The following is a 27,252-nucleotide window of genomic DNA, read 5'->3' on the forward strand; positions in this document are numbered from 1 at the left end:
AAATGTTTTTATTGCATTAACTCGTATAGAGCGATTCGTCCTAGTCAGAATATTCCAAAATTAATTCTCTGAAGCATCCAGCGGAAAGTGGTCGTTTAGTAAATTTTCTCTCATTTCGATTCGTTTGATCTGTTCGCGTTTTTTATTCGTTGGTAATGGTAAGTCATATGCCAGAATACCTATACGACCTTTCCTTAATCAGACACGCATGGAGACAAAAGAAACACGACATATAAAAAGATTAGAGCAAGCAATTCTATTATGAGGCCATTAATGGAACAAGGAGCGACGTGATTCTATTTAATTTCACATTTCTTGTGTGCAATTTACTTAAAGAGTGTTTGTTTACCTGATTTTATCTTCGTAAAATAAATAGATAGGTCGTTGAAGTAGACATTTTATCTTTTTTCTTTTTAAATTACATTTTAAATGCTATAAAATAGTCTTATTTCTTCCAGTACCTAGTATATTATTATATTTTTTTAATGTATTTTGAATAAGGTACTTACGTAAGTTAACATAGTGTTGGTTTTCAAACAACGAGTTAATAAAACGAATTTGAAAATAAGCCGCCGTTACAAGATCACGCTTTTCAAAATTAGAACTTTTAACGCATCACGCACCCGTAGGCGGTTATTGTGTCAAAACTGTTGATTATAACATTCCAGTATTTCCAGCATCAGTTTAAATTTCGAACGCCTTCCCAGCCAGTTCCATTTCCCGCGCGACGAGACGTAAACCCCGCGCTTTTGGTATAATCCTTTTCATAAAAAAGAAAAATAAACATGAGAATGGTGCGTTAAGTTTAATTTATGTTTTTTAATAAATTAAATGTTTTTTATTCTTTAGTGTAAAAGTAATTTGAAAGTGATTTATTGTTCGCAGACTAATCAAATTGACGATGAACAGATCGCAAGTGAGTATGAAACAATACAGTTGTAATACTTTTTCATCAACATTTAAACTGGCAGATTCAAATTAAATTATACTAAATAAATAAAAACTTAGTCTAATTATTACACTATAATAGAATTTTTCAAATGACACTAGAAATATTAATAGCTTTTTCACAAATTAAAAAATGTTAATTTAATCTTGCAACTGGAATTGAAATAACAGGCTCAAAATTGAAATCTTTCGCTCCGTGGAAGTATAAAATTAAAAAATTCAACAGAAGCAGATTGCTAGACCGCAAAGCTTCTGAATTTCCAAATTGTTATACCATAATAGCTGTAGGAATATGTAAATTTAGATTTGTGGTTATTTAGACTACGGACCTTAACATTAATGGACGAAAATATTTCAAAAAAAGATATTTTTACTTATTAGTTATTTATAATATTTGAGCATTTGTTTTTAAAACCACTATAAAGATTTAAGACGTAAAAGTTATGTAAGTATTATCATCCAGTTAAATTAAATTAATATGCCACCAAATTTCCGACCAATAATTTAATAATAATATACGCTTTTAAATAAATTCATTACTATAAAATACTTTTACTGACGTAGGGCAGGGTCTACCAACACTAAAAAATAATCATAACTTCAACATTTTCTCTTATATGGAATTAAAGTTTATTCAAAGGAAGATAAGTAGTTTTAATTCCATAAAGTATACTTGGAGTGATGCGGGGCGGGCATTCCATTTAGAGGCGGCCGCAGATTAATTCTTTCTACCACGTTTCAGATTACAGCCACGACTGGCGAGTGAAGTTTTTAATTTTGTTGATATTCATGGCTTGAAAAGTTTATTTTTTATTTACATGTGACTTATTGTACATTTATGTATCTTGGTATATCTGCCGTTAGGTGAGCCTTATCTCACGTCGGGCATCTGATGTAAATGAAATATATTTATTCGCTTTAAAGTGGTAGAAAATTAAGTGGTAATTTCATTCAGTCTCCTCTCCATATAGTTTTACCTATCTTAGAACAAATATTTGGAGTAAATGTTAAATAAGATAGAAATACAATTAGGTACCGTAATCACGTATCGACCTTTTAAAAATAGTTTACTATGTATAAAGTGCGTGAATAAGGAGTGACTACAGGTTGCTTTGTTGGTGTTTTGTGGCTCTTCCTGCCCCCATTAAGGATACTTGTACGTATGTGTGTACCTTACGGTTGCCTAGAAGAAATTGCTTAACTTGACAAGGTCGTCACCTAATGCGACAAAGTGATTATTGTCAGTGCCCTCGCCGAAAATTAAATCTTACAGATCAAAAGGTTCATCCTCTCAACACTAGAGAACGGAATCCAAACTAAAAACTTCCACAAAAGCAAAGGCACAACTTCATTCAGCCAGTTGCGACGTTCATAGTATTATTTACCTCCGTATATTATTTGCACTTGCAACCTTTGTAGACTATTTGTTGTTCCCGCTGTTACTAATTGCTATGAAATGGTGGAAAGCGCGGAGTTTGCGCAGTGGGGTCATTTTTATAGGTACTGTTCTTGGAAATTGAAAAATATTCTGTATTGCAACATTGTTCAATTTATACCGCTCCTGAGGATTGAATTTCATAAATCTCTTCTAAGGTTTTTCATCAGTATAAGAAAATGGGCGTAAATTCACAATGTACATACTTATAATAAATCTGTAGATAGGTCAATTCTGTACATGAAATATATTTTCAAAATAACTATCAGGGGGTGATTAGTGATCGATACTGATACCAAAAATGCAATCAGTAAAATTTTTGTCAGTCTGTCTGTCTTATAGAAACAAAAACTACTCGACGGATTTTATTGTCAATTAATAAAAACAGAAAAGAATTCCCTGTATTTTTTCTGAAGGCATTAGTAGTTACGGCAAATAATGCAGCAAATAATAAATGGAACGCCACCGCGTGCCGTGAGCCATTAAACGGTTGTTCCAAGTTTAAACTACAATTTCCGACAGCATTTTAATTATGCACCGCGGTATTTTAATATCGTCGGAAAAAAATGTACAATTGGAAAATTGAAATTGAATTTTTATTTTATTTTCTCATGTGGCGATAAAATCGTGTATTTGACACGTATTTTTAATTTAGCGTTTATTATTTTGTATTGTAAGTATTTTTATTTTTTATGAGATTAATTGTTTTGAACATACGCAGAACAATCCAATGCGACGTCGGGTGAGATGATAAATTAGCAAATCGAATCTAACCATAAAGCAATAGGAATCCGTTTACTATTCAATTTATCACATTAACTTTATACATCAATTATAGGATACAACCTACAAATAATAACTTCAATTTGTGGCTCTACCAAGTAATATGGATGTAAGCTAACGAATAAGGGTCGTTCTTCTTTATTGTCGACAATAAAAAGACAAATTTATCGATATATCGGATTTAACATCTTTAAAATTATAACGGCAATAAATATTTTAAAACATCAAAAGATGTGTGTAGAGGACTAATTAGTGTTTCTCTTTATCCTGGTAATATACTTTTCTTTGCAGGGTCATTCCAAAAAATATTGTGACAGAGTGGCCCGTTTTCATCGGAGACAGCATTTCGATTTAGCACTCTGTCACAGAATTTTGGGAATAGCAATTAAGCTACATTAAACACTAATTGAGGAACCGATTAGTATTTTGAGTATTATAACTATATTTTTGTATACTTATACTACATCCACACAACACTTTCAATAAAAAACAATACACACCCTGAAGCTGACGAAGTGTTACACCAATAGTGTAACATGGATCTGCTTCTCCAGAGTAAAAAATGAATGTCTCATAAGTTTTCGGATGTACAAAGTCTCTGGCCCCATGCCGGAGGACACACTGACGAAAATACAAAAAAAAAAAAAAAAAAAACTATATTTTTGGACAATGGAAAGATTAAATAAAATTCTAAAACATATAACTTAACTATAAAATAAATATATAATATATTAATATATTTATTTACTGTTTGACACTTGTGTTTATTTTTTTACATAATTATGTTTCTTTTATTTATACACTTTGTGCCTTCCCACTTTTATTGACCTCTCACACCATGCGGTATTGGCTGGAAGAGATCTCTTTTAGAGATAAGTCCATCTTTTGTTTGTACCTTTTTTATTTTTGTCATTACTATCTATTATTAATGTGTACAATAAAGAGTTTAATATATTCAGATACAAAGACTTGAATCAAATACTGCATATTTTTACATTGAAATCGTTTTTCGATTTCAATATAAACGGCTCAATCTTTATTGCGGAGCGTACGAAGCGACGGCAGTTTCGCCGGATATCGTAACGGACACGAATACGAGCTCGACGATATATCGATGTAGAGCGATCCGATGAAATTTCAATAACTTTATACTTACATGAAAGGAGAATGGGCGAAACTGGTCCAAAAAACTTCCACTGATGAGACTTATATGTAATGAAAGCTTATGCTTTCCCTGTGATTCTGGGAAAGTTCTATCAGATTCTGTCCCGGGGTTCTTTTTCTACGGCCGTGTTTGTCCTGGCTATGTAGATTTAGTTATTCAGCAACAAATCTTGAGTCGATTTTAGTCCCTCACTGTATTTTATCACATTTATAGCCAGGAGAAACATGGCTGTAGAAAAAGAACCCCGGGACAGAATCTGATAGAACTTTGCCAGAATCATAGGAAAAGGATAAGCTTTCGTTACATATAAATCTCATCAGTGGAGGTTCTTGGATCAAGTTTCATACAAATGTGCCCATTGTCATTTGGGGCGGAAGGCAAGAGGGAGACCACTGCCCTATTTTTCCCTAAAAAAATAGCATGAAGAATGCTACACCGACAAGAGCATGGCTCTTAAATTAGTGATGATGACATGAAATCTAGCATTTGAATTTACATAAACAGTTACACAGGGTGTTAGTGATATTATATTTTTAATAATTAATTACCATTTATCTAACTTAATAATCAATTTGTCATTCAAGGCAAATCTACAACAATTGGGTTAACCGCTTTTATTGATGACGCCACTCGGACAGTATTTCCATACGAATTCAATGGAAAATTTTCGTATTGGCGTTTCGTAAAAAGTCTCATTTGACATTTTGAATTTCAATCAATATCTTTTGTAACTATCCTATGCATTTTTATCACTGTCACTGTTGCTTTTCATATCTTGTACCTTGGTTCTTCTAATTATTTTATCCTTTGTTTAGGTTGTAGGGCTTGAATAACAGATTTCCACTCTTCGCCATCTTCTGCAGTCCCTGTAGCTGGTTCTCATAACACGCCCAGAGTTTGCAACTTGGTTACCTTCATAATATTGTGTCTACTTTCGCAGGAAAATCGCAATAAGCCACGTCAAGACAAACACAGCTGTACTAAACCCCGACATGCTCGTAAAGTTTGATTTTGTAAAATTCGGTTGGGCGGTTAGAAAATGATTTGTAACTCGCATAAACTTTGCATGTGCCAGATTTGTTCGGAATGTACGAAATTCGTGCAAGTCAAATAGTATACGCATTTGGTTTTTGATTCAAAGCTGGCAACGTTCAGTGTAAAGAAAAAATAAAAAGTCGCTTAATACGCTCTTTTTTATCCTGATTAAGGACACGGCTTACTCTGTTCATTACCTTTTAAGTGCTTTTCAGGGATCAATTATGTGTTACTGGCTTAATTTGTCATGTGACGTCATCAATGTAACCTTTCAAACGTCGTACTCATTCTTACCTAATTCATAATTAAAATGAGTAAATAAAATAATTAGTCTGATTTTTGATAATTTTGCATTCTGTAACTTATCTTTGACGCAGTTCGTAAGATAGGCCATATATAGTAACACGAACACACCTATACACACACACACACACACACACACACACAGATACACACACACACACACACACACACACACACACACACACACACACACACACACACACGCACACACGCACGCACGCACGCACGCACGCACGCACACACACACACACACACACACACACACACGCACACACACACACACACACACACACACACACACACACACACACACACACACACACACACGCACGCACACACACATACACGAAGTTTCAATGGGACAGCTACTAATTAGATTTTAATTTTTCCACAGTGCTTCGGCGAGCATTCAGCATGTTCGACTCGAGCAAACAGGGCCGCATTGAGAAAGAGAAGGTGCGCACGATTCTCAACACCATGGTACACAGTTACGACGACCGCGAGCTGGATGAGATGCTTGATAGTGAAGAAACTGATGGTACGGTATAGAATAAACCTAAACCCTCATTCAAACCCTGGTACTGAACGCGGACACTTCATACAAAATACCTCATTTTACACAGACATTCTTCTTATTTTGTGTGGGTTGTGAGGTGGATTACCAACCCCATCAACCCTGCTGTCCGGGTTACTATTGAGCCGCCGAAGGCCCCTGTCATGGCTCATGTAACGATTACTGACTTACATCAGTAAGTAGTAACCGGGACCAACGGCTTAACGTGCCTTCCGAAGCACGGATCATCTTTCTTTTGGACAATCAGGTGATCAGCCTGTAATGTCCTATAATCAAACTACGGATCACAAAGTGAATTTCGTGATGTGTCCGCACCGGGATTTGAACCCGGGACCTCCGGATCGTGAGCCCAACGCTCAAACCACTGGACCACGGAGGCCGTTGCCTTGCGTTGAGGCCTTATTTTATGATGGTGGCAAACAGTAAGAGTTTTTCCATGGAGCGTCCGATGTGTGGTAATGTAAGGGTTTACACGCTTGACCAGGCTTAAGAATAGCTACTTTCTGGTATTGGAGTCCCATGATGGGCAAGAAGATCCGCAAGCTGATTGGCAAACGAATTGACAACTATCATTCTATCAGACGATATGAAAAAATACGAGAAAGTAAACATTATATTTAATCAAAATCACTTGAAAGCATACCTAGTAAACATGAAAACAAAACACGCAAACATGGCAGAGATAAGAAATTTCTACCACGTTTCAAATTCTGTGTGTTCTTAACGAATTATAAATATACACAGACGTTCGCATTCAAAACAGGGCAGGTCTGTTTAATAAAACTTACAATTGTAAATTACAATGACAATTTGATGTACATTGCGGAGTGTATGATCACGAATATTTTGTAGTTTCATATTAGCTACGTAATGAACATCAAATTGTCGTTGTAATTTACAATTGTAAGTTTTATTACACAGGCCCCAGGTGTTGTTCAAATATTAACTCGAGGTGTTCGTCCTTTATCACATTTGGAGGTCAATATTGGATAAGACAATGACGAGCAGTCGCTTCTATAAAACACAGGACCTGTGACTTCAGGTTAGGTGAGCGGACTCTGTGAGTTGTAATATTTTATATAATTTCAGTAATAGATACTGTAATGATGTAACCTCTTTTTGAGTTAATCTTTCTTTCAATAAATGTCTTATGATATGATAGAGTTTCTAGTGCGCCGTAAATCTAACACAGTATTGTTTCTTTTGCACACGCATTGCTCCAGTTATTATTTTAACATACATAAACTCACGCCTATTTCACGGGAAAGCAGAGACTATGGAATTCCATTTGCTACGATCCTGACACGGTTCTCTATTTTTACTCATAAAATTTTATGTAATAATTTAACTTGGCATACTGTTACTTGTCCTATTATAAGTTAAGCATAGTATTCATTTGTCATAACCTTTTAAGCATAATTTTGAAACTCATAACTACTATAAGCATAATAATTAATGACAATAATGATATATAAGCATAATTATTATAAGCATAAAAACTATACTCCGAATAAGAAAAGTTTTGACACAACTTTGAACATTTTCGAAACTTACTTTTCCTTGGCTGCATTTGGTACATGACTGTGACTTTTTATATTTTTTGACACTATTTCATGCTGTTGGTCATCATTCAGTATAATTTTGGTGTGTAAGATAAACATGCTGGCGGCGTAGGGGTGGCCCAAGGGCCACCCCCGCCGCACCCTAACCTACTATTATCCCTTGTAAAAATTATGACAAAACACTATTATTCTAAAAAAGAATTATGGAAAGCTATTTATATGCGAATCAAATTTATGCCAACAAATACATATTAGTCCAAAAATAAGTTATACCTAACAAACCATTATTCCTAGATGTTATTATGGGAAAGTACTATTATGCTAAAAAGCCTTATGCAAAAAGGATTATGATAATTAAAATTATGACAAAAACATTTATGCATTTTAAGAGAATCCCTCCTGACACACTTTTCTTGCTTCCTCCACATTCATCAATCGTTAGTTACACGCACGACTATTCGTAGATTTGAATTATGTTGAATTAAGTGGATAAACTGCTTCCAATTTTTTTTACTGGTTTCGGTATTGTAAAAGCTTTACAATTATAGCTACTATTAAATCAACTGTATATAACATACAAAGTGTATGTACAGTCAAAGAGCAAAAGATCAGACACTTTGCTAGCGAGTTATTTGTAAACAGTGGTGAAATAATAATAACCATTAGTCGTCATAATTATAAAATTGATGTTTTGTAGGTGTTTGTGGTCTATAACAGAAACGACACGTAATCAGAAGGTCTTAAGTGCAACCAGGCTGTCAATCTATTGCTTTACAAGAAACTGATTGGACATTTGCAGCTTCACTACATAGTATAAAACAAAGTCGCTTTTTCTGTCCCTATATCCCTTTGTACGCTTAAATCTTTAAAAACACGCGACGGATTTTGATGCGTTTTTTTAAATAGATAAAGTGATTTAAGAGGAAGGTTTATATGTAAAATACCATGCATTAAATAGTGGAGAAATATTGTTATTTTTGAGGTTTTTAATGTGATGTCGTAAATAATTTCATTTTTTTCTCAGCATTTCACCCGAGCGAAGCCGGGGCAGGTCGCTAGTATAGTATATTGTATTTTACAAGCAAAACAGCAACCCGCTATAAATGATAATTTTCCGTCCAATATCTGCTCGGGAGCCTGTCACAGCATCACTCAAGGTTCTAATTACCGTAACCGTTGACGGCGGTCGTATTACAAAATTACCGTCAGCTGTAATTTCCACGATGCGAGATTGACTTGCGTGAAACTTTGCCCGTGTAGTTTGGTGACGAGTCATTGTCCTAGTTTCATGAATATTCCGCTGGAAACTTCATTTTGATACCTAGCGACATAGTCATTATAGACTATCTGTCTATCAACATTAATATGTTTAGCGGCACGCTATGGTGGCTGTTTTGTCATAATATACATAAATAAACCCACATACATAAATTAATGCCTAATTCCCACTCTGAGGTAAGCAGAGACTATGGAATTCCATTTTCTCCGATCCTAACATACTTGTCATAATATAATTTCACGCGAAATTTGAAATTAATGAAGATAAATGTTTTTTTTTTTTGTAGTGACGTCACAGTTCAATAAACAAAAAACTGCCAAACCGAATAACTTGAAACCTGACACATAGTTTTCGGTTATTTTGTGATATGTTACGTCACACGAAGCTCTATCTTGGCCGCCCGTGTTTCGGGTCTTGTAATAGATAAAAAACTACAATATTCAACATATTTTATTGTTACAACCGTCAAATAGCCAATCAGTGATTACATTTCAATTTATACCTAGATAACTTTTTAAAACAGCTTCAATGCGCGGCAGATCTGTCAAAATGCAAAAGCCAATGTTGTGACGTTCATTAGAATAGCCAATCGATTCTGTTATATCTAACAGTAGGTACTTAAAGCAAAGCTTCTAAACTGTAGGGTTCACATTAATGTCTATCATCCCCTTCTGGTCCCTTAAGACGGGCTAATCTATTATAGTATGCAAACAATTCTGTGGTTTTACGAGCGAAGATAAGCGAGGTGCCTGAGCCAGGGTTTAGTGCACCTTAAACGCTGATTTCGGAGGCATACTGGTGTCTTCATTGCTTTTGGTACAGATGGTGTTGAGAAAATAACATTTTGAAGCCTTTTTTACTTGATTATGGCAAAGCCGAAACGAAAGACGACCATGCGACTGTGGGTGTTCAAATAAAATTGACATGTAAGTTGTCTATTTCAAATATGATCAATAAATTTAACAGTTAGCAGAATTTCAGAAGACTCTAATTGCTTCGTATTTTTCAGTGGCAAGTTTTCACATAGTTGGGTCTTAGATTTTCAAACTTCTTTTAAATAGATTCGCCCTTTGTTAATTTTGGATAATGCTCATTTAACGACTATGTAGGTACTTACTTCAGTAAATAGGTAGTGACAATGTGGTCTTCTTCTCAAATAAAAAGAAGAATTAGTGATTCAAAGGAGATCATCGGCTCTCCATACTTTGGCCGGCCCAAATTCGAAAGTGCCGGCCAGAGAAAAAAAATGTGGCGAACCTTTCGAGTACATTGCTGTGAACATTTTTTACTATGACACCAAACGTGTATGACCATTAGTTTGGCTTTAATTGGATTTTAAAAATCTCGATTTTTCATACATTTTGTAAAAAAAAATATTATGTCCGTTGGGAATAAAAGGGATACAGGTGTATTACAAAGGACCGTTAGAACATTTATTAGTATGGCGCCAAACTTCTATGACCATTATTTTGACGTTTATTGGACTTTCCGTTTTGGTTAATATGTTAAAATGCCGGCCATCGAATTAAATACGTCAAATCTGTCTAATAGTTGCTTTTCAATATTTTTTAATATGACACCAAATATCTATGACCATTATTTTGACTTTTATTGGAATTTACGTTTTAGTTCAAATGTGAAAAGTGCCGACCACCAAAAATACCATGTTGAGAGTATCGAGTAGATGCCTGTTAACATTTTTTTCTATAGCGCCAAACGTGTATGACCATTAGTTTGGCTTTTATTGTATTTTAACAATCTTGATTTCTTTTTTGTTTTGTGGTAAAAATAAAGTGCTTTAGGCAAAACTTGCGGTACGGCGGATTACAAAGGACCTTTAGAACATTTAATAATCTAGCGCAAAACATTTTTGACCATTATTTTGACTTTTATTCGTCTCTCTTTCCGTTTTGGTTCAAATGGGAAAATGTCAGCCAGCGAAACAAAATAAGTCAAATATTTTGGTAAATGACTTGAAACGTATTTTTTTACTATATTACCAAATATCGACTTTGGCTTTTATTAGACTTTTTAAAAAAATCTTTTTTTATATACATTTTAACAATGACAATAAGCAGAGCTTTCCCTATGACTAGTTATTAGTCAGATAAATACTTTGTGTTTTTGTTTTGTGTGTTGTTAGGTGAACTTCTATATTAATACTATCTGATTTTAGATATGACGTTGGCTATAGTTTTTGCATTCGACTCAACGTTACGGCCTAAGTTTAGGTCGAATTATGGTATTGATTCATCTTGACCGTAGATGGTTACCACCCTCCAAAGATAAGCTTGCCATCTAGTGACGAAACTCGTATTTAGGCATGACGTCTGAAGTAGCTGTTAGGGAAGACAGGAGTCGGGTAGTTGTACTTTGCATGTATGCCGATCACAATGTCTTGGTGCTACTCGGCCGACATAGCATCGTACCTCACTTTTCTTAAAAAAAAATAAGCTTCTAAAGCGTGTATCACCATCAGGTGAGATAGTGGTCAAACGAAAACCTATTTTTGATTAATAAAAATGTGTCCAAAGACGACCACGATATTACGCCTTTACCTGCATTATCGCCAGATAAAACTTTTTTCGCCAAAGTGTAGGTATCTATGAAAACTCCAGATTTTTGAGAAATCTAATTGAGTTCAAAATAGTGGTCATAGACGTTTAATGTCATAGTAATAAACATTCTGACGATCCTTTAAATAACGCGCCTGTCATATTTTATTTTATAACAAAATAAATCAAGAATCGAGATTTTAAAAATCCAACAACAGCCAAACTAATGTTCATACACGTTTATTGTCATAGTGAATAATGTTTACAGGTATCTTCTCGATAGTTTTGACATGTGTTTTTCCTGACCGGCACTTTTCACTTAGAAACTAAAACGTAAAGTCCAATAAAAGCCAAAATAATGGTCATAGACGTTTGGTGCCATAATAATAAATGGTCAAAGGGATAAGTTTTAACGGGATATACCAATATTGTTTCTTGGCCGGCACTTCACATTTTCACCAAAATGTATGAAAAATACAAGTTTATTTTTTAATTCGAATAAAAACAGAATTATTGACGCTACGGCTTTGGTGCCATAGTAATAAATGCTCAGATGGATAAGTTCTAAGGATATATACCATTATTGTTACTTGGCCGGCACTTTACATTTTCATCAAAAATGTATGAAAAATACAGTTCTTTTAATTCGAATAAAACCGAAGATATTGACCCTACAGCTTTGGTGCCATAGTAATAAATACTCAGACGGATAAGATCTAACGGAATATAGCAAAATTATTTTTTGGCCGGCACTTTGACTTCTGGGCCGAAATCCGATGATCTCCTTTCGAGTTCCGGTCGGAAAAATTTAGGAATAGTATTTTGTAAATGTCACCAGTGAAGTAGAGTGTGCTCTATAAGACCCTTTAAATTTAAGACTGAAGTCGGCAACAATGTTCAGTATAAAATTGATAAAAAGACCAATTTAAGTAAACAAATTACCTACCTCAATTCGTCACCAAGAATTCGAAATGCAAATAAATAAAATTCCTGCATCCAATTTAAACTGGCGAATTCTAATTTTAAAATGTCCTCGTCCTTATTTATCTCGGTCTATTTCGGGCGAAAATGTGTTTTGTGTTTCAGCCACAAATAACTCACGAATCAATTCTGGCTCTCGATATCGTAATAAATCTTTTCACTGCTTATTTTGCGCACAGTACTTGGTTTGGGGCGGTGACGCATTTAAATCGAGCCATCGGCGATAAATCTTCGTCGCCTGTTTTGCCGACCGTCGAGATCGATTCGCGACGATCTAAAGGAAACACTTTATAGCTTTAATTCGCGTTTTTTGAGCGCATAAATACGCCATTTTATAGCCTCTTCTCTTGATCAAAGTAATTTAATTAAGAAATGAATTTTATTGGCATCATTTCGTGGGTTCCGCTCGTGCTAAGGCTACTTCGCGGTTTGTTTAATGTAATCTTGGCGCTATTTCAAATACATGCGAATATTACGTAATAAGAAATAACTTGAAAGAAAGAAGTTGACCACCTCCGTGGTCCAGTGGTTGAGCGTTGGGCTCACGATCCGGAGGTCCTGGGTTCGATTCACATGACTCATGTAACGACTACATACACCAGTAAGTAGTGCCGATATAGATAATCCTACTTTCGGACAATTAGGTGATCAGCCTGTAAAGTCCCAACTAAACTAGGGATCACAAAGTCATTTCTGTGATATATCCCCACCGGTATTCGAAACCGGGGCCTCCGGATCGTGAGCCCGACGATCAACCACTGGACCACGAAGTGTCCTGAAGTCCTGACTATTAAAGAGTTTTCGCAACGGGAACATCTCCACTTGGACATTAAACGGTAACGCTCATGTATCCATTTGTCTTAGGTATGTTCTCAGTAGCACAAGTGTGGACAATAAATTTAATAGGACCCCCGAGTCAAACTATAAAGTTGGTCTATCACTTTAACTAGTCGGGTGGCCTCGGGGGGTCAACAGAGCCGTAGTAAGAGGGAGACTACTTCGCCACAGAACAACGATTTTATATTTTTACCCGCCATCATCACCTAGCTCAGTCGCTGGTGGGGAGTGAAGAGTTGCCGTTCTATACGTAGTATTAATCCTAAGTAGTTAAACAGAATCTTTACGAAAAAGGTTATTATAAAGTTAGTGATTATTTAGAAGATATGAATGCATGGGATTAACTGTCTGAGAACTGATATTAGGCAGCTAAATTACTCAATTGTATAATAATATTTTATGTTTATTTATTTTTTTAAAGAACGTATCTCTAGAAGTTCCCTCAGCTGAGGGCCCTCCCTGTGCCGAGGATTTTCTTGCAGCTTCTTTTCCCCGGCTATACAGGTTGTGAGAAGCTGCAGTAGTTTTAGGCGGATGAGACGTTCGTTATGTAAAAATTGACGATTGACAGTGTAACTATGTTACCTACTGAATAAAGATATTTTTGAATTTGAATATTCTATTTATGGTGCATGTACTTTACCTAGAGCTGAAAGAAAGAAAACATGTATAAAAGTGGAGTCAATGAAGGTTTCTACTCCTAACTTGCCAGGGACAGGTCGATTTTTATCATCATCTCCCTAGCATTATCCCGTTTTTCGCAGGGTCCGCTTACATAATCTGAAGATTTGACAGGTCCGATTTTTTACAGAAGCAACTGTCTGTCTGACTTTCCAACCCGCGAAGGGAAAACCAGCCTAATACAGGTCAGGTCACATACCTCTGAAAATGCATTTCTCGGGAATGTGGGTTACCTCACGTTGTTTCTTTCACCGCTGAGCACGTGATAATCATTTATGATCCAAACATAAACATGAATTCGACAGTCATTGATCCGACAACGGAAAGAAACACACACAAAAACACATAGCCTATGTTATGTTTTTTTTTTTAAGAAATTCGGCGAATTTTACTTATTTTTTACTTTTTGGTCGCGATTTTTACTATACCTACATAGTTATTACTTTAAATATAACGTTATTTTATTAAGAATCTTGTTTTGTTTTTACTTTTTTGTTATTTATTTGAAATATGTTGGCTTAGCTATCTTCTAATGAAAGCTTTAAAAAAAAATAACAAATAAAAAATCACGCAAGCATTCACGTGACTGACTACGACCCTGCTCAAACTAGTGTTGAGACCAAGTTTAAGGTTAACATTAAGATCTTAACTGGCGGTTTAACCGTAATACGGGATTATCTTAACGTATAAAGCTTAGTGTTGTGCACATTACGACGAGATAAGCTGGTTGTATGTACAATAACGTAACATAACTCGACACGAAAGTCTAGAACACATACAAAGGGTAGCTTGTCTGTCAGTTTTTTATAGAATTATTGTTATTATTTGTGTCTGAGAGCGCTCGAACTAACGTAGCCCGAACGGCCACTGCGACCTAGCCAGATCTATTGTGGCCAAATCCCTATACATATTTAAAACTCTTCCTCTAGACCAATGCATTCGATTAGATCGAGCGTCTTGATCGAAAGGAAGCTGTTTGACCTCCTGGGGATCCATTATGTGGCCCCCCAGTACTAGGCTTCTACTGTGTATGAGAGCCTCACAGCTGCACAGCAGGTGTAATGGCGTCTCATCCTCCTTTAAACAGAATCTGCATAAAGGGGACTCGGTCAGCTCCTTTCTGTGGAGGTGTTTGTTGAGTCTACAATGCCCCGTGAGGGCCCTTATTAAGATCCTTACCCGCCCCCTGGTAAGAGTAAGGACCTCCGATGAAAATTTTTGAGGAAAAGGTCTAATCGGTTGCTTTGAGTGATTCAGGCTAACTGAATTGGACCAAAATTCTTTGGATTCACCTTGTAATTGTACCCCGAGATGGTATCTGGAGGTGCTTTTCGAGATCCCGCAGAAAGGTTCAGGTCCGATCGGCGGCCTGGCTATCCGACAATTTTTAGAGGATACTACTTCAGTGAGTGTGCGTAGGAACTTCACGAGTTAATTCCACTCATTCTATTCTATCTACAATATAATGTAGCACGGATCATCTTACTTTTTGGACAATCAGGTAATCAGCTTGTAATGTCTTAGCCGAACTAGGGATCACAAAATGATTTTTGTGATTTGTCCCCGATTTGTCCCCACTGGGATTCGAACCCGGGACCTCCGGATCGTGAGCACAACGCTCAACCACTGGACCACAGAGGCCAGGTTAATATTCAATTCAAAAGGTATCAACTTAGTACCCATGTTGCACTGAGCTTTATTAGACCGACCGAGAATGGTAGAAGACAAATAAAATATTCTACCATGTTGTGATTTTTATTGAAGTGAAGGGAAATATTTGTTATGAAACAAGTTTAAAAGACGTATAAAGAATGAGTACAAATTTTGATTAGATTAACCTCTCATATGCCGAGATACCAGACACAATAGATTTTACATTGTGTCTGGTCGAGATCCGCGTTCCGGCTTTCGAAAGATTAAAACCTTATAAAATAGCCAATGCTTTATGTTAAAGTAGTTTACAACTATTTAAACAATAGGCACCTATTTAGGGTACTTAAATTTCGTCGTCACTAATTTAGGAGCCACGCTCTTGTTGGTAAAGCATTCTCCATTCTTGTCTATGAAAGACCAATTCTTTCACTACCATATAAGACACGATGTTCGTCTTCTATTTAATCTGTTCCATGTAAGCTCTTCTTGGTCTTCCCCTTCCTCTTTTTTCTTGTGACTTCCCTTCTGTGTTTTTTGTGTTTAATAAATTCATTGTGTTTATGAAATGACGATATAAACTGAAAAGCTAGGCGCTTTCGGTAGAAAACAAGTTGGAGTCACTTGTAATAAATTAAGATAGTTTCCAAACCATATATCACATGAGATTTTTACCAATAACTTTCAACTTCTTATAATATATTTTCTTGCGTAACTCCCTAGAACGAGCAAAATGCTTGAATTTAATTTATTTATTTGTAATATTTTGATATTTCTTGGGCTATGTTGCTTGTTACGGTTAATACAAAAATATTTCATTTATTTAAGCACAGAAATGTAGCCTGCCATTCCTGGTCAACTACTTCCGTGGTCCAGAGGTCTTGGGTTCGATTCCCGATGGAGACATTTTATCACATAAAAACACTTAGTGATGCCTTGTTTGGTTAGGAAATTGTAGGCTGATTACCCGATTGTCCGAACGTAAGATGATTAGTGCTTCGGAGGGCACGTTAAGCAGTCGGCCCTGGGTGCTATTTACTTCCCTAAACCTAGTCGTTACATTAGCCGTGTCAGGGACCTTTGGCGGCTCTATAGTAACCCTAGAGACACATGAGAAAACAAAAAGTAGTTCAGTCATAAGCAATATCATTTACCCACTTTAAAACCCTGTCGCACTATCATGTTTGACATTTAATGAGACTTACAGTTTAATTTGTCAAAAAGTTAATGTGACATGGTTTTAAAGTGTATACTATACATATTAGTACTCGTGACCGTACCTACTATTTCGAGTCAAGTTGATATCTCACGGAAGTGACCCCCCCCCCCACCACCCCCTTTTCCCGCGGCGCCCTCTGTTGTGTAATTTTGAGCTCTGTACCGAAGCGCACGAGCTGTGCGTGCGTGCCTGAGACGTTATTTCCGGTAAGTATAATTTTCCCTCATAAGTATAGTAGGTATCTACTTAGATACTCATATATATATAAATATGTATTATGTACTCCTATGTCAAATTCTATAAATATTCTGATTGTAGCAACAATATGGGCGGAAGGCAAGAGGGAAACCACTGCCCTATTTTTCCCTAAAAAAGTAGCATGGAAAATGCTGCACCGATATGAGCGTGGTTAAATTGATGATGATGAGCAACAATATGCCGTATTGTCTTCGTGCTGTTGCAGTTTCTTGACATTTCTTCTCTTCAGCCATACTGTAAATGACGTATATTCTAATGATGTAAAGACCTTCAACAACTTTATTCAAGTTCAATTTGTTGAATGCATTATTCTGATTTGTTTGTTCGTTTCCTTATAGCGGAAGCCACGTAGACACTTTTTTGAACAATCGTCATTTATTGGTATTTTCTTAAAAAAAAAACTATTACTACAATTATTTTTATGTTTTGTAAAATTTTCAATATTTAAACTACATTTTTAGCTGTATTGAAATCAGCTTGTCTTTTGCAAGGTTTACTTAACAAAAATCACATCCGACTGTTTTTTTTTTTTTCAAAATGGCGCTTACGTGGTTTTTAAGGCGACGCCATTTTTACTAAGTCCATTCTACACTGACATAATTTGGATTTTCCGTGTGATTAATTTTGTGAATTGAATAAGGGATGCTCATACATGACAAAATTAATTATAGTGCCTTCCACGTAACACATGAAATATGTTACTTAAACACAGAGAGGTATTCAGAGAGAAAAAAATAATATGCAATTTATTGTTAACGTACGGGCGTAATTTCCTATTGGAATATATAAAGCCACATGATTTTCAGAAGAAAACTTTGATATTTTTGGTAAAGTCATACATAACCTCCGTAGGCCGAAAATTCCAGATAAAATTATATTTATTTTAGTTTATTACACTTAAAAAGTTTTAAAACTTAAACCCGACTATGGAAAAAACACGAAATTTTTTTCGTCCGCAGTTTATGTCCTCTAGAGACGACATATAGGCTATAACCACCGGACAATCAAGGCGCTTCTAGTGACACCTCATTTGTTAAATTCTGACCGGTGGCATAGAAGTTAGGTTGGAACAGACGTCCATACACACATGCAGACATAGCGGTCAAACTCATAACCATTATTTTTGCTTCGCTGATGGCGGGTAAAAGGACAGTCGGCCTTATGACTTTTAAGATACGAGGCACGATCTCAGTGAAATCACAAACACCTTTCATGTTGAGACATGTAAAAGGGAAATCATGGTTGAATGGACAATAAATTATTTAAGTATGTATGTATGGAAATGTCAATTCAAAGGCTGAGAGAGCAGCCCTCATTACACCTACCAGCGTTCCTCAGTGCGAATACCTAAAATGTCTCCTCTAATTCGCCGTAATTCGCGCGAATGCAAATGAAATTCTCAGAATTCCGCGTCGCGAATTTCGCGTTTGTGTACATCTCAGATGTTTAACCTCATATTTATGTACTGACACAAACGCCATTCATCTAGAGGATATCATGTGAACGTGCGTAGGAAGTTGTAAACATTGAGCTATTTTGCATAGTTTTACTATTTCCCTATTACCGATTAAAAGGTTACCTGATGAAAAAAACTGCTACTTAAGCAGTAAACGCAACTATTATGCCTTTCTCCATATTTGTCCTTATTTCTGTCTTCTGCCTCCTTTGAATCCAGCAAAGGATCTTAATATATTTTCTATAATTATCTACATTTTATTTTGTCAGGACTTTTCGAACTAACTGGTAACTCTTGTTGTTCACATTCCACATTTGTTAGAATAACGACTATTTACTTACATCAGTAAGTGGTAACCGGGACCAACGGCTTAACGTGCCTTCCGAAGCACGGTTCATCTTACTTTCGGACAATCAGGTGATCATACGATAAACAGCATAGACACCTATTCATGGTAAAGTGAGTAATGTCAGTTTAAAATATGTGTGTTTCAGACAGTGGCAAACTGAACTTTGACTCGTTCGTTCGCGTGGCGACTCACTTCCTGGATGAAGATGACGAGGCTCTGCAGAAGGAGTTGAAGGAAGCCTTCAGATTGTACGATAAAGAAGGTAAAGTGTACAGAGGGATCAAAGCAATTCAGCTAAAAAAAGCAATATTGCTATTTGTAATTTTTTGGCATTGCGTACTTTTATGTGGTCTTTTTAACCCCCATGTTATCATATCTCTTCATTTTACACAATGCAAGGAACGTTTTTGTCCAGAAAATGATATAATTTCTTAGCTAAGAACTTGACTAACCCAATAAAAGTATCTCATGAGAAACGGTTAGTCTTGAAAATGATATTTTTAAAATTGTGAAAAAAGTGGCCAGCTTGTTTGGAAAATATTGGACTAACTCTTTATTAAAAAGCCGTAAAGCTTTCTGTATCTGTTGACTCCATCAATACAGTCTCAATTATAATTTATGGTGACATAAAGTACACATCACGCCTGTAACCCAAAGGTGTAGACAGAGGTGTACACCAATAGTACATCAACTCCTCGCCAGCTATTTTTAAACCTCATGTAATAGGGGGCGAGCCTCTTGCCATTAACCAGGCACAAATCCTGGAAACCAAGTGATATCAATTATCAAATCAAATCAAATCAAATATACTTTATCGCATAGAACTAAATTTCATTGCTCTAGAGCAATTTCTACCAGGCAACCACCAAATGCGGGATGGCGCAACAAAAAAAAATCTATGATCCAACTATGAATTCAAAGTCATAAAGCCAAATTCAGTGGTTTAGAGCTCGAACCGAAATTCCAACTTCCAACTACGTAAGTTATGGTTTCTTGAAAAAACCTAAAAAGTATCTTAAAGGAAAATAGGTACACGATAGAAAACTGCTAAAGTTAAAGTAGATCTAGAAATATGTGTGTCAAACACGCAAACATTTCACGGCATTCATACAAATTGCCAATCTGATAACAAAAATAAGCTGTCGTGTCGTACAGAACTATTGTTTGCACAAACATCAGAATATACTTCGGAACTTGCACTAAAAGCAATTTATACGAAACAACAAATAACTTGTTTTGGCTCTAACAAAACCTAACACGATAAACTACAGTTCGACGATAAATTGCGGACAATTTGTAAAAAAGTAAAAAGTAAAAATACCCGACTGCACGCTACAAAGAGGAAAACAAGCCCCACAAGACTATTGTGTGATCAAATACTAAAACCAAGCTATCGAATACCTTTTAAACAATATAAAATACACTACGAAATGTATTTGTAATCGATAGTTATATAAATACAAACGAAAAAAAAAACGAATAAACGAAGAAAGAGCGAACGAATAAAGAATGACTTAAATACAAACGTATTCTAAATACTAACGAAATGTAATTTAATAATGTTGTAGACTAACTTGACCGCCATCAACGAAAATACCTACCTTAATAACATCACTGAGATAACGGTGAGACGTGGCCGCTTACTATGGGTCTCGTGAGGAGGCTCGGTGTCGCTCAGCGGGCAATGGAGAGAACTATGCTCGGTATTTCCCTGCTGCATCGAATCAGAAATGAGGAGATCCGCAGGAGAACTAAAGTCACCGACATAGCTCGGAGAATTGCAAAGCTGAAGTGGCAGTGGGCAGGACACATAGCGAGGAGAACCGATGGCCGCTGGGGCGGAAGGGTTCTGGAATGGCGACCACGTGTCGGACGACGCTCAGTGGGTAGGCCCGCTACAAGGTGGACCGACGATCTGGTGAAGGTCGCGGGAAGCCGTTGGATGCGGGCAGCGCGGGACCGATCGTCGTGGAGATCCTTGGGGGAGGCCTATGCCCAGCAGTGGGCGTCGTACGGCTGATGATGATGAATAACATCACTAAATGGTGAAAACTTAACAACCAAAATGACTATACAGATTGTGAGAAACTTCAGTAGTTTTAGGTGGATGAGACGATCGAGAGAAAAATATATTTATATAAAAATTGACGATTCAAAGCGTAACTATGTTCATCACTAATTTAAGAGCCACGCTCTTGTCGGTGTAGCATTTTCCATGCTACTTTTTAGGGAAAAATAGGACAGTGGTTTCCCTCCGCCCAAAGATGTTCATCACTAATCACTAAAAGAGCAACACTCTTGTTGATGTAGCATTCTTCATTCTTGTCTATCAAGGACCAATTCCTTCACTTCAGTTTAAAGAACTTTATTCTCATAAAAAAAACTATACATAGTCACTTAACATGAGAAAATGTTTTTACAAAAGATAGATAAAGTGCCGTTGAGCAGGCAGAGAGGGTATGCATATAAAATTTACCAATAACAAGAAATACATCGCTTTGATACGTTGTTTACAAGTGTGAGTGAAGTATGACTACCTATCGCTCATCGACAAACTAGTTAAAGGAAGGGATTGGCGTTCACAGATACAGGTTGTTCATTTAGTTACTTACTTAAAGTTTTACAAGATTATTCTATGGTACACATGATATGTTTACGCAGCTGGGATTTGAAGATATTTATACTTCCTTATAAGACTCGACGTTCACCAAAGATGTTACCTAACAAATGAAGATATTTTTAAATTTGAGTTTGTGATGGTAATGGCTATGTGGTGGCATCAGTTTAGAACTACGATGCTAAGGGTGGTTGCAAGTTGACTTTGATGATTTTTGTTATGCGCTAATTCATTATCTATATGACTAGACTTGGCCAGGTTTATAGGTAATTAGAACAAGAACAAGATCCCAGCAGTTGGCAGTTTGCTTGTTATGTTAGCCTAGCCTTTGAAGACATCTTTTGAAGTTCAACCCTGACAGCCGTTTATGTTCAATGGGCAATCAGCTTATTATCTTTGAGTTAAGTCGTAAAATGTTTATGTATGTTGCGGTAGAATATTTGCCTTTGTATAAAGTTCTTGCGGAAGATATAGATTTCGGGTTTTCTTATTTATATATAGAGTTATTTCCTAGTATGTGTGTTATTACGCTAAATATTACATTTTAAATTCCAAAAAACCAATTATTTGTAATTGTTACACACATATTATTATAATTTGGAAGAGAGATGAGAAAGGAATATTTATCACGCTGCTTAATTGCGTTATATTTATTTAACGTAATTTCTACAACACTTCCTTAGCGTTATCCCATTTTCACAAAGTCTGCTTATAATTATACTTACCTAAGATTTGATAGGTCCGGTGTTTTTACAGAAGTGGTTTTTGAATAGTTATGTTGATTTGATTTATATTATTTTATGCAAATTAGACTACGGCTTCGGACCATTTATTTCTAGATGTTTGTTACTAGTAAAAACGGCCTCTGCGGTCCAGTGGTTGAGCGTTGGGCTCATAACCCGGAGGTCCCGGTTTCTAATCCGGGGACATATCACAAAAATCACTTTGTGATCTCTAGTTTGATTAGGACATTACAGGCTGATCACCCGATTGTCTGAATATAAGATGATCCGTGCATCGGAAAGCATGTTAAGCCGTTGGTCCCAGTTATTACTTACTGATGTAAGTAAGTAAGTGTTACATGAGCCATGTTCGGGGGCTCAATTAAAACCCTGACACCAGAATTAATGAGGTTGGTAATTCACCTCACAACCCACACAATAGAAGAAGACTAGTAAAAACAATTTGTAACATTTAAACTTGATACCGGTACAACCCTCAACCCTTAAAAAATAAAAGCACAAAAAATACCGTTTTAATAAAAGCTTTCACAAAATAAATTGATTTCCGCCAACGCAAAAGGAAATGCCTTAACACTTCACAGATAATGGTTTTGTGAAATTGTTTCGCATACCGCTGTGCATACAAATATGTGTGTTTTATCGGAACAAATGTATGTGTATGTGTTCAGATTTATGTCCGAGAAAACAATGAATTTTACAGATAATTGTTTGCAATAAACGCGCGCAATCGATTCGTTGGAAGCGCGCCAAATATTCTGTTCTACCACGGGAATCCAATTATCGTATACTCAGAAACGAATGAAAAAGTGAGTTCATGTTGTTTTCCGGATATTTGAACTCCGCTGTTTAATCACCTATTGAAATGAGACAATATCCGTCATAACACCTATACACGCCATTTCTACATGTCATAAAATTATATTACACTTTGGGGTGACCTACAATGTTATTCCAAAAAAGTAGGACTGTTTTTATTTCAAAAATATAAATTTGTTTGTTTTTTCAACGCACAGTCGTTACATGAGTCAAGTCAGGGGCCTTTGGCGGCTCAATAGTAACCCTGACACCAGGGTTGATCAGGTTGGTCATCCACCTCACACGATAGAAGAAGAAGAACGCGTATCGATTTAAAAGAATTCATCATTAAAGAATTTTAAAGATAAATCATATTGTTCAAAATATTTCAGTCGATCGATTTGGGAGCAAAAACTTGTTCTTAAAACTTTTTGAAAAAAGTCGGCATGTTTTTATCACAACAATCTCACCATTCGAGAACAACAAGTACCGCCATAATGAAGATGCGATGGATATATCACTGTTCAGAAAATATTTGTCGTTCGTTTTAGCGGATTTAGCACAGGCTTTGTATGTGACGGTAATTGGTAGCGAACTGTTCTGTGCATTAACGGGAATAACGTTTCAATTTACACCTGAATGCGTTTAAATTAATGCATCTGTATTTACTCGTGGGGGGATGTATGTACTTGTAGATTTAAACCTGCGAGTTCCGGGTCGAGAGTCCGTTTTACTCGTAACAAAAATCTAGAACTAAATATTAATGTGTGTATATTTTATTGTTGTATATGTGTGTCGTGGGTTTTACCCAAATAAACCTTTTTATTATTATTTGTATGTCGTTCCCATATCTCGGGCCTATGGAGTCCCGGACTTTTGGAAGGCGTGCGTGGACCCGAAGCCAACACCAAATGTTGTGTGACAGTAACCGGCGATTATCCCTATATGCACTATGGGAGTGCACCCAAAGACAATCCTCGGGATATTGAGGTTATGGGGGACTGTCATTATTATTATTAGAAATAAATGGTTCGGACCATTTTTGCACTGCCCTATTTTCCCTAAAAAGTAGCATGGACAATGCTGTACCGACAAGAGCGTGAGCGCTCTTAAATTAGTAATGGTGAACTTTTTTGAATGCTTCTTGCGTGTATATTGGTTCTCTCTCCTCGTCTTTATATACTAAATTAATGACTAATGTAGAGCTGTTGAGAGATAGATCAATCAATCAATAATTCTTTATTGCACAAAATATAAACTCACCATAGGTATATACAGACGAATAAAATAAGCACAATAGCTGCTGCGCAATTGCTGTTTAGCAGTACGGCCGCCAGATATTTGTTATATTATACTTAATATAGCTTTTGATCTTGTATATGTATTTTATATACGTTCTCTATACGAAGAATAGGATTAATATCATGAGAACAACGCCATTATCGCTAAATACACAATTTTATAAGCCCAATAAACCGATAGGCTTGTACAAAATGCGAAAATCCATTGTTATTGTCGATTATATCGTGAAATATAACCGCGAAACATAAAGCAATTTCCGACCTATGAAATACGATCCAGCAATATGCGATACTTTGTGTAGCGTTTACAAAAGCACGCTTTTTCATTGCTTTTGGGAGGTACTTCACGATTATTTAGGGTTCTAAAACCAACATTAGCTTAGTTTCGCCGTAGAATTGGCGCTTACCGCGCTGCAGCCAGTATAGGTTACATACTTCAGCAAAACAGGTAAAGTTACATTCTTCTGAAATGTATTTTTGAACCCCCCCTCGACAATACTCATGCAACGACTATGCACTTACATCAGTAAGTAGTAACCAGGACCAACGGCTTAACGTGCCTTCCGAAGCATACCTATCCACCTTACTTTTGTGACAATTGGGTGACCAGCCTGTAATGTCCTAAGCAAACCAGGGCACACAAAGTGTTTATTATGATATGTCCCCACCGGGATTCGAACCCGAGGCCTCCGGATCCTAAAACTCGACTATTGGACCACGGAGGAAGTTCTGACGGCGTCCTGCACCGTTGAACAAGTGACAATCATTTTATGATCCAAACATGAATTCTTATTTTTTTTTTTTATTAAATTCCTGTGATTAGTTTAATACAAAAGTCCATTACCCCATTCAATTATCATTCATTTATTTATTATTAGTTCATTCACCCTAAGGTTGCCTGGAAGAAATTGCTATTTAGCAATAAATCCGCCTATTGTACTTCTCTAGTCACATTTGTAATTGTTTTTAGTGTTATGTTTATATGTGCAATAAAGCGTTTTTGTATTGTATTGTATTGTAAGTCGAAATAGGCCCACGCCGGGAACCAACCAACCATAAGAAGCAGTAAAATCAACCATCTCCACTATAATTTCAGGTAACGGCTACATCCCCACATCGAGCCTCCGCGAGATCTTGGCTGCGCTGGATGACCAGCTCACTCCAGATCAGCTCAACGAGATGATTGCAGAGATCGACACAGACGACTCTGGTACTGTTGACTTTGATGGTGAGTTGACAGGATTTACTTTTCATAACATGAGCATAGCATGGGACTGGCCGGAGTACGCACAGGACCGCAAGAAATAGAAAGAGGAAGGGGAGGCCTTTACCCGGGAGTGGGATCTTGTAGGCTAGACTAGATTAGAACATTACTATATCCCAATTGGAGAAGTCAGCGGTACATCCATCGCAAGATGAACTATCTATCGCAAGTGAGTAAGAACTAAGTTATATTATTTAATCTCATGTAAAGTAAGTACTTACATGTAAAATAATATAACTTGAAAGTTGCGTTGAATTCTAGTAAACTAAGTTTTTTTTTAGGCGGAAGGCCACTGCCCTATTTTCCCTAAAAAAATAGCATGATGACTGCTACACCGACAAGATCGTGGCTCTTAAATTAGTGATGAAGTTTTTTTTAAAAAGTAGGAATCAGACACGATAATGTAACGTAAACAGTTTAAATAATCATCCATTAAATTTCGAGTATCATACATTTTTTAAGTGCAAAAGTTTTCAATCAATGAACACAAATTAATTTAGCCTTCAAGATAAAAAAAATAACACACACAAACTCGTCCCGTAGTCTATAAAAAAAAAATAGTTTAAGACCACATTAAAATCCATTCCGTTGCGTTCTTAGACATAGTAAACATAAATCTAAATTAATATCTCATTCTGGAACATTCCATCTCCATTAATACAAACAACCATCTGTTTTCAGAGTTTATGGAGATGATGACGGGCGATTAGTCAACAGAAGAACAAAGAAACAACAAGTGAAGAAAATTTACCGTGAAAATAAGTTACTTTACTAATTCTTTGTATCATTAATTATATTGAAAAGATTTGTTGTTTATTTTTTGAACTTACCCTACATATATAATTTTAAGTGGTTCAAGTAGCTCGATACGAACATAGAAAAAACGAGAATGTATAGAATCACGATATTTATTTTATGTCACAACAAATTACACCATTTTGTAATAACAAATTTTCTTAACTAACTAGCCATAGACCATCAATACTATTCTAGTATTGCTATAGCTAAAATATTTATGGTCGACTTGATAAACATTTTTTCGAATATGAATGAGGAGGATAATACTGGTAGCTCCCCGCTCCCCACCAGCGGCTGAGCTAGGTTTACCTCATCCCCCTCGAACATTAGACTTGAATCGTATGTCAGACGTCACATTCACAGATTCGCGTGCACGACAATGTGAAGGTATGAAGCATACTCCACCACCCTTCACTGCAGGTTGGTGGAGGTGTTTTTTACGGCTAATAGCCGGAACCAACGTCTCAACGTGCCTTCCGAAACATGGAATCATCTCACGGAAAATCAGGTGATTCAAGCCTGCAATGTCCTTACCAAACAAAACACAAAGTCAAAGTGATTTCGACAATGTCGCCACTGGGGACTAGGTTGGTTACTTACAACACTACATACATATAAAAACACTATTTGCATCTAAGGAGAAGTACTTTATTAACTTACCATT

The 27,252-nt window shown here is 36.3% G+C and overlaps 2 protein-coding genes across 6 annotated transcripts in view; one reads left to right on the plus strand and one right to left on the minus strand.

Moving 5' to 3' along the window:
* LOC126372180 (calmodulin-A-like) overlaps nt 1-27,252 on the minus strand; it is a 294,155-nt gene that overhangs the window by 44,015 nt on the left and 222,888 nt on the right. The window lies entirely within an intron of this gene.
* On the plus strand, nt 662-26,593 carry LOC126372194 (troponin C-like). The gene is made up of 6 exons (XM_050017861.1): nt 662-794; nt 886-916; nt 6,064-6,207; nt 19,216-19,332; nt 25,623-25,754; nt 26,472-26,593. Exons 1-6 carry the CDS (start codon nt 786-788, stop codon nt 26,498-26,500), a joined length of 462 nt encoding a protein of 153 aa, XP_049873818.1. The 5' UTR covers nt 662-785; the 3' UTR covers nt 26,501-26,593.

Source organism: Pectinophora gossypiella, chromosome 13 (genome assembly GCF_024362695.1).
Source record: "Pectinophora gossypiella chromosome 13, ilPecGoss1.1, whole genome shotgun sequence".
NCBI classification, from domain to species: Eukaryota; Metazoa; Arthropoda; class Insecta; order Lepidoptera; family Gelechiidae; genus Pectinophora; species Pectinophora gossypiella.

What these genes read in the sequence shown, in the direction of transcription:
- LOC126372194 (XM_050017861.1), top strand. An exon ending in TGACGATGAACAGATCGCAA is followed by an intron (nt 917 to 6,063) that starts GTGAGTATGAAA and finishes ATTTTTCCACAG; the next exon opens with TGCTTCGGCGAGCATTCAGC. An exon ending in TGATAGTGAAGAAACTGATG is followed by an intron (nt 6,208 to 19,215) that starts GTACGGTATAGA and finishes TGTGTGTTTCAG; the next exon opens with ACAGTGGCAAACTGAACTTT.